We start from the raw sequence: 8,889 nt of genomic DNA, 5'->3' as shown, positions 1-8,889 counted from the left end.
TTGCTCAAGACTTGCAAATTTGGTTGAGCCCTGCTGGCTTAGCTGATGGAAGCAGTCACCAACACCTCCAGTTTTGAAGCACGGAGAGGATTTGTCACTGCAGTTTATTTTTGTTCCACCAAAAAGTGCTGATGACAGGATTGGTGAACATCTGCAGAGGCACAGTGCTGTGGGAACGTGGCTATGACATCAAGTCCGTGGTTATTGCTTGAGGGTTTTCTTTCTGCCTCAGTTTCCTCCTTTGAGAAGTGGTCTTCCACAGCTGGTGGGGTTCTGGTTAAATCAAATACCCACTTCGTTCCTTTGCTGAAAGAGCATCTGTAGGGCAGACCTGCTCTGGCAGGCAGGAGTCCCAGGCTGGGACCTTGCCCACAGTTGCAGAAGAGGATGCAGCCGAGGTCGGAGAGCCCACCCTGTGCAGGACAAAAACCCACGCACGAAAATGTATCAGTGCTCCACACGCAGAGGTCGCCAACCACCACGGACAACGCAGGAGGGTGAGCAGGGCAGTGCTGGGGACCAGGAGAAGGAGTGGAGGGAGGGAGACAGCAACAGACAGGACAAGCCCCGATGTCAACCAGGCAGGAAGGGTCACCTGATCCTGAAGGAATCCGCGTCCCAAAAGTGTTCCCAGTAAAAAAAAAAACAGGCTTAATGAGCTGCTTGCCCCCTTCTTTCAAAAACCTTGCCCAGAAGAGCCCCTTGGTGAACAAAGGAGAAAACCGTGGCACGACGTGGTGCGAGCTGTCAAGGTGCGGGAGTCAGGATCCCTCCCTGGCACACAGCCACCGGCTTCACGTTATTTGGGACAGGTTCTTAGGGAAAAAATTAGAGGCACGGGTGGCCCTTTATCTTCACCTTAGGTTCTGGCAGACTGCTGGTTCGTTTAATACTTAGTGAACAGGGTGATGGGACAGTCTCAGAAGTGTGTTTGGAGGTACCCAGAGGATTTGTAAGCATAAGAGCAAAGAAAGATGGAGCGAGTGCGTGGGGCTGGAGCCTGCACCACCATGTTGGCTGAGGGCTGCCGCAGGCTGGAGCACGTCGTCGTACCCACCGCAACGGGGAGCACCCTCAAGAGGAACAGGTCTGTTTGTTGGTGAAGCCGGACGGACATAAAATCTCCCTGGGTTATATGAGTGTTTTTTCTGTATAAACTTGCTAATTGAGTTATAAAATAAAACTGCAGCCTTTCCTCTCCCATTTCTGCTGCTGCAGCCATGTGATAATTTGGTTTTGGAAGGGGGCTGGTAGAAGGTGGCTCTTTGCCAGCATGAAATTATGCACAAAAAGTTTTGCACCGGGAGAGAAGGGAGCCCGTCCTCGGAGCAGGGAAGGGCTGGGGGCAGGAGCTGCCGGGCCGCTGCGCAGGGCTGGGGCGGCTTGGAAAGGTCCCGCAGCTGGGCTGGGCTGGGCTGATGGAAATTCAAGAAAGCCCAAAAGGGTTTTAGACGAAGCTGCAATGGAGAACAGATGGGAAACTCAGCACTCGTGCATCTCGATAGACACTGTGTGGTGGAGAGGATGGGCTGCGGGATTTCACATCTCCCCTCCGGCACCGCCGGGCAGGATTTTCTTCTTGGGTCTGTGTGCCCACATGTGTGTGCATATTCCAGCTGGTGTGGACATGTGTGCCTGATGTGCGTAGACGTGCGTGTACGTGTCTCTCAGGGTTGTGTGGGTATGCGCGTACCTGTGTTTGGGTCTCCGTGCAGACGGCGAGGACAGGAATCTGGCTCTTGTCATCTGGTGACACACAGCTCCCCCATGGGAGCAGCTGTGCCCAGGGACAGGGATGGGGTGGTGCCAACTGCCATGGAGGGACCTGTGGCTCAGCCATGCCTGCTTGCACCCAGCGGGGATTTGGCCCTGCTGCCCACCATGCGGGCCAAGGACTGGTCTAGGGGTGAAAAAGTTGGGGGAAAGAAAAAACAGGGGGCACAGCCTTGCTGTTTGTTGCACCAATGGAATTTTATTTTGATATACAGAAACAATTCCCATCCCTGGGAATTTAGTGCAGCCTGGGGTTCCTCATCCGTGGCAGGTACACACACCCCAACGTGCGGGAGGACAACCTGCATCCAGACACGGGCAGCACAGGGCAGGGTCCTTGCTCCCCTTTTTTGTACTTTTCACTCTTTCCCATGAAAGCTGCTGCGTGAGAGGAATCCAGGCAGGGCGCTCCAGAAACCGTTGCAAGAAGCCCGGAGGTTTTCGGACGGACCAGTCTGCCCATTTTTTAAAGCTTGGCAGTCCTTCCCATCCTTCCACTGACGCCGTGGGTTCCTTCCCCCAACAACACTGGGAAGGGAGTGCTGCCATACCACATGGCAGGGGCATCAGGGGAGAAGGGAGATGTCCAGGGTCTGGGTCCGGAGGTGGGCTTGGGAGGTGCGGGACGGGACAGGGTTTTTCAGTCTTCCTGTCTTTCCCTCTGCCTCTTGCCCCAGCTGGGTGAGGGCTCCCAGTGATCCCTAAGTGCTGGGCCGGCGGTGCCAACCGTACCGTGCAAAGCCCCGTGCAAACGGCACAAAGTGTGCTAACGCCGTGCGAGCACTGCGACCGCTGCCCAAGGGCCGCACGGATGCCGCGCAAAGGCTGCGCAGGCGCCACGCGGAATACTGCGAGCTGTGCAAACGCCGCGTGTGGTGCCGTGCGAGGCGTGCAAATGGCTTTGCGCCAGGCCATCCCGCAACCGTGTGGGATGGGGATTTTTTGGGACATTGTCACGGGAGCTGGCTGCCTTGCTTCGCGCGATGCGTACATACCGAGCAAATCCGCTGGCTGGCATTTAGAAACCCGCTCGTGATGCCGCGACAAAGCACCTGTAAAATTACAGCAGAAGGAAACCTGAGAGGTTGCAGTGACAAATGCTCGTGAGAAACGATTGTTTGGGGGGGCGGGGGGAAGAGGGGAAAAAAAACAAACCAAAACTGTGTTTGTTTTGGCAAAACACCTACATTCCTTCAAATAAATCATGGCAGCACTTGTTTTTGTATTTGCGGAGAAATCGCAACAGACATAACCAGGGACTTAAGAGACTTGAAATAACATCCTAGTAAACACCCCGCGTTGTTGTTTTAATCGAGACCCAAGGAAACATCTGAATTTTACCAAGGAAACTCTTCGTGCGAGGGAAAACATCGTCCCGCAGCCCGGCCAGGGCTTTGTTTTGCTCCGGTGTCGGTGTCCCGAGCGGAATTACCGGGGCTGCTGGAGGCACGGAGCAGCGCGGAGCCCCGTCCGGTCCCGGTCCCGGTCCCAGCCCCGCGGGCACCGCGGGGTCGTGTTCCACTCCCATCCTAAATGGCGGTGGGGTGTCCCCCTCCAATATGGGGCGGGGGTTCCCGTCCGAAGTGTGGGGTGGCCGGTTCCTCCGTCCCAGCCGGCGCTGCCCCGTCTCCAGGAGGGGACAGGGGTCCCCCCGCCCCAGGACGGGGTGGCGAGTGATCCCCCCCCCCCAAATACGACGTGAATGTTCCCCCTCCAATACGGGGGGAGGTGGGGGGCCCTCCTCTCCTAAAGATGGGCAGATAGAGGTGGCGGTGCCCTCCCTCCGACCGGGGACCGAGGGCCACCCTCCAAAATAGGGGTCGGAGCCCCCCTCCCACCCCAAAAAACAAGGCCTCCCGCAGCACGGGGGCTGTGGGACGGAGGTCTGCCCTCCAAACAAGGCTTGCGGCTGCCTCCACGGGGCGGGGGGGGGGGGGGCGTCCGGGAGTGGGGTGTCCTCACCTGCAAGCGGAGGCGGGGCGGGGGCCGGGGTGCGGGCGGCGCTTGGGCGGCGGGGGCGTGGCGGGCGGCCGGCAGGGGGCGCTTCGGCGGCGGCGGGCGGCGGCGGGCGGCAGCGGCGGCGGCGGCGGCGGCGGCGGCGGGCGAAGACGATGTTCAAAAGCGGGCGGGGAGCGGCGGCGGCAGCAGCAGCAGCAGCGCCGAGCAGCGGGCCGCCGCCATGCGCCTCCGCGCCGCCGCCGCCGCCCTCTGCCTCTGCCTGCTGGGCGCCTGCCGCCTCCGCCGCGGGCTGGAGGCCGCCGCCGTCCGCGGCCCGGCGGCGGCCGCTCCCCAGCGACCCTCGGCAGCCGCGCCTTCCTCCTCCTCCTCCTCCTCCGCCTCCTCCTCCGCCGCCTCCCCCTTCTCCTCCCCGCCGCGGAGGGACGGGGCTCTCCGCAACGGCACGGTGGTGCCGCACCACTACATGGTGGCCCTTTACCAGCGCCTGGCCGCCCGCCGCGCCCCCGCCCGCCGCGCCGACACGGTGACAGGCTTCGCGGAGCGGGCGCGCAGCGGTGAGTGCGGGGCGCGCATCCCCTCCCGCGCCGCGCAGGGCAGAGCCGCGCAACGAGGCAGGGGAGCTGGGACGGGCTGCGCCGCCGGGACCGGGCGGGAGGGATGGGGCTTGGGGATGGGTTTGGGGATGGGGATGGGGCTTCTGGATGGATTTGGGGATGAGGATGGGGTTTCCGAATAGATTTGGGGACGGAGATAGAGCTTCTGGATGGATTTGAGGCTGAGGATGGGGTTTCTGGATGGATTTGAAGATGAGGATGAGGTTTCTGGATGTATTTGGGGATGGGGCTTCTGCATGGGTTTGGGGGTGGACACGGGGTCGTGCATGGGTTTAGGGATGGAGCTGCAACTTGGGCATATGCGTGGGGATGGGGCTTCTGCACGAATGTCGGGATGGGCACGGGGTTGTACGTTACTTCAAGCATGTAGAGTCGTGGTGGTACATGGAGATGGAGCTTGCACGTTGGTCTGAGCACGGGGTTATGCTTGGGATGGGATTTAGGGATGGGATTGTGCCTGAGGATGGGGCTTGTGCGTTGGTGGGGGAATTGGGGTTGTGTACTCGTTTGAGCACGGGGCGGTTGCATGGGATAGGGTAGCGCATGGAGATGCGGATGGAGTGTAACGGGGTAGGGGCTGTGCATCGGTTGTTTAAGGGGGGATGGAACGGTGCACGGAGCATGGGAATGGGGTGGGAATGGGGCTGTGCATGAGCGTGGGGTCGAGGATGGCGGTGGGGTTGCTAAAGACCTTGCAGCCCGAAAAAAAATTCCCTGGGGCATCGCGACGGGCCGGGACGGGAAGGGAGCGCGGCTGCGCTCCCTTCCCGTCCCGGCCCGTCGCGATGCCCCGTGGGGAGCGGCTCAGCCCTGGCATCGTGGTCCCCTTCTCCCTCTGCCCCCTTCATACCCGCGGATCTAATGACAGTAATCGAATAAACACATATACGCACTTAACAATATGGATTTTATATGTATATATTGCGCCCCGCCGGCGAAGTTCGCTCGGCTGGCGGAAAAAAAAAAACAAAACCAAAACAATTAAAATATCCATCGAATAAAATGAAAAGACAAGCTGAAAAGCAGTCCCAATATCTGTCGCCGGTTGCCGTGGGGTGAGAGAGCGGCGGCTGGTGGTGCGAAGCCCCCCACATTCCGCAAACCCCATCCCGCAAACCCCATCCCCATCCCCAAACCCAGTCGGGGCTGTATCCTACGGGCAATTTTCCAGGGAGTGTTTTTTGTTTGTGGGGTCTTTTGGTGTTTTTTTTTTTTTTTTTTTTTCCTGAAAGCTGGATGGGGAAACGGCGAGGGAGCGAGGCAGGACGGGGGGAGGATGCTGCGTGGGGAGGGTGGGCAGTGCCCGGCTTGGGAGAGCCGGGGGAAAAATGAGCGCAGGTCCTGGGAAGTTTCAGCGCAAAACGAAACCAGATGAACTTTTCAAAGTGATTTCCTTATCTGCTCCTCGCAGGAATTTTAGATCTGCTTAAAAAAAAAAAAAGTAATAGTAGTAATAATAATAATAATAATAATAGCAAATGATGGGGAGAAAAATCTTTCCCACGCGGAGGGAGATGCTGCCCGTGAGAGGGGGCTGCGGCGTGGGGCCGTCGGGCAGGGCTCTGCCGGCAGCGGGTCGGGGGGCTCGGGCACAGCAGCGATGTTTGCAGCGTGCCCAGGTCAGGTTTCTTGTTAGAGAGGGTGAAAATTAAAAAAAAAAAAAAACAAAAACAAAAAACTAACCCTCCCAGGACTCATTCATCTCTTCTCCCCAACTCCACCTCCTTTTTTTTTTTTTTTTTTTTTTTTTAAAATTCACATTGAGTGTATTTAATCAGTGCCAGAAACTGCACAAGTCCGTGTCTGGGCTTTGGATCCACCAAAAATAGTGACAAATTCAAACTAGGCTCGCTTTCGGCTTCTGGGAGTGCCTGTCAGGCACACCGAGGGCATCTGCATCCCCGACGTGTGTGCCTGTGCCTGCCTGCGAGGAAAAATGAGATTTTTTCACAGCATTTTCACTTGGCGTGGCTGAGGCTTGGGGGGGGGGAATGGATGTGGGGTGTGACATTTAGGGCAGGAAAAAAATGGTAACAACCTGCCGATTGGGGATGGGACTGTGCCGCACAGATGCAGATGGGGCTTTTCTGCCAAAACAAGGCAGTGATGCAGCTGGGGCACTGGGACAGCGGGGAGGAGGCAGAGAAGCCACCTCGGGACTCGAGGAAGAGTGCTGATGAGAAGGCACTTGTTTGAATTGGTTCCTCCCTCCCTTTCCGCCTTCTCCTCCCTGTTTTTTTTTCCGTGCCTCCAGCCAGGGTGATACTCCCGGGCACAGAGCACCCGGGCTGCATTCCCGCTGGGATGCTCAGCGAGCCTTGCTGCAAGGCAGTGATCTCCCCCGTTAGCTCTGTGTCCCTTGCACCTCCATAACGAAAGCTTGGCTTCAGCTTGCTGGGTTTGTTTTGTTTTGTTTTGTTTTTCCCTTTTTAAAAATTTTTTTTGTTTTATCTCTTACAGATGCCTCCCCGTCCGCCCTCGAGCAGCGATACCTCTTTGATATCTCCAGCCTGCCCGAGGCGGAGGAGGTGACGGGAGCCGAGCTGCGGGTCTTGCGCGCCCTCCCCGAAAACCAGAGCTTGGCCCTGTCCCCTGAAGGCACCTTCCACCACCTCCTTCTCTCCACCTGCCCAAGCCGGGATGGTGAGGAGCCCCGGCTGCTGGACTCCAGAGCTGCAGACATTTTGGACGCGGGCTCCTCCAGATGGGAGGTGTTTGATGTCTGGGAAGCCCTGCGGGATCGGAGGGAGAGATCTCCCTCGGGCAAGCTGCTCTGCTTTCTGCTGAGGATCGTCTCAGATCAGTCAAGGCGACTCCTGCCCCCTCGGCAGCTGGGCTTCAGCAAGCCCCGGCCGCAGCCCCACGAGCGAGCCCTGCTCGTGGCCTTCTCCCGCACCCAGAGGAAGGAGAACCTCTTCAAGGAGATCCGGGATAAGATCAAGGCCCTGGGCAGCCCCCCCTTCCTGGAGCCCCCCGATCCCAGCCAGGAGGCATATCCCAAGCGGAGGAAGAGACGGACCACCATCGCCGCCCGCTCTGGGGGAAGAGGCCACGGGAAGAAGGCGAAGACCCGCTGCAGCAGGAAGCCCCTGCACGTGAACTTCAAGGAGCTGGGCTGGGACGACTGGATAATAGCTCCCCTGGATTACGAGGCGTATCACTGCGAGGGGGTCTGTGACTTCCCTCTGCGCTCCCACCTGGAGCCCACCAACCACGCCATCATCCAGACCCTGATGAACTCCATGGACCCAGAGTCCACCCCCCCCAGCTGCTGCGTGCCCTCCAAGCTCAGCCCCATCAGCATCCTCTACATAGACTCCGGGAACAACGTGGTTTACAAACAGTACGAGGACATGGTCGTGGAGACGTGTGGCTGCAGGTAGCAATTTCTGCAGCTCTCCCCCTCCCCACCTCACCCTGCCCTGCCCAGCAGCCCCGCCCTATTTTATATATATAAATATAAATATATATATATAAAATATATATATATATACATACACATTTTGATGTGTGCCTTTCCAAAAGCCAAGCTCGGAGCAGGTGTCCCCTGCCCTCCCAGGGTCACCCTGGGCATGAGCCTGGGAGGGGTGGGGGATACCCCCCCAAGACAGCGAGGCTGTAGATTGCTCCCCAGGCCCTTTCAAAGAAAAAGTGACCCCAGCCACCCACGCTGGGTTTCCTGGGGCTCAGACAGGGGTCTAGCCGGATTCCCCGCTCGGAGCTGCCCCTGTCTCCATGCCTCCCATGTCCCCCCAACCCTGCTCAGCTCTGCCTGATCCACTTGGTTTGCCTAAGCTGAGCTGACACCTTCTTTCCCAAAGGTTTTGGAAAATGTCTAGCCAAAAATGTCTCGATAAGGGGGGTGACCTGGAGAGGGGGGACGACCTGGCTGTGGCAGAGGAGTTGGGCCAGCATCACCCCTCCGGCTGCAGCGGTGGGGCGGAGGGGAGGTGGGAATGCTCTTTTCTTGGGAGTTAAAGGAGTTTTTCTGGCTGCCTTCAAATCACTGCTCTGGGTTCACTGGGGGAAAAATGAGGGATCCTTGGGGGAAAGCGGGGAGTGGAGAACCCGAGGCCATGGGAGGCTGAAATAATTAATCCAGGACTGTTTGCAGTGCGGAGAGATTTGTGAGTCTGCTGCTGGGGACAGGAAAGATGGTCTCCATAACTGAAGGCTAAAGCGAGAGTCAGGTCTGAAGTAGAGCGCGTGAGGTGGGAACAGCCCTGCAAGGTGTTAGCTGGGGATGCCCTGGCTCTGCGTGGCCTGACGCGCCGGCACGGGCATTGCCACCCTTCGCCGATGTCCTGCAGGAGGTACCGGCCAGTGGGGTACAAAACCCCATTTCCAAGGGCACCCAGCGTTGAGCCTGTGAGTCACATAGCCGTTCCCGGTGTGTCAGGAGAGAAGCAAAGCTCCCGAGTTCCCTGGGGAAGAGCCATTTCGCTCGGGTTCTTCTTTTTTCAAATAATCTCTATAAAAGCGCTAAGCTCCACCCTGCCTTCCTTTGGCACCGATTTCCCAGCAAGCTCCATCCCTCCCCGGA

At 58.3% G+C, this 8,889-nt stretch overlaps 1 protein-coding gene across 1 annotated transcript; it reads left to right on the top strand.

Annotated features, from left to right (window-relative positions):
* The first annotated feature begins 3,952 nt into the window (after nucleotides 1-3,952).
* On the top strand, nucleotides 3,953-7,841 carry GDF7 (growth differentiation factor 7). The gene is made up of 2 exons (XM_086745013.1): nucleotides 3,953-4,286; nucleotides 6,807-7,841. The coding sequence occupies exons 1-2, from the start codon at nucleotides 3,953-3,955 to the stop codon at nucleotides 7,727-7,729; spliced, it is 1,257 nt and encodes a 418-aa protein (XP_086601139.1). The 3' UTR covers nucleotides 7,730-7,841.
* The last annotated feature ends 1,048 nt before the right edge of the window (nucleotides 7,842-8,889 follow it).

This window comes from Chlamydotis macqueenii, chromosome 3 (assembly GCF_036417535.1).
Source record: "Chlamydotis macqueenii isolate bChlMac1 chromosome 3, bChlMac1.mat, whole genome shotgun sequence".
Taxonomy (NCBI): domain Eukaryota; kingdom Metazoa; phylum Chordata; class Aves; order Otidiformes; family Otididae; genus Chlamydotis; species Chlamydotis macqueenii.
This window is presented reverse-complemented; position numbering and strand designations above follow the sequence as displayed.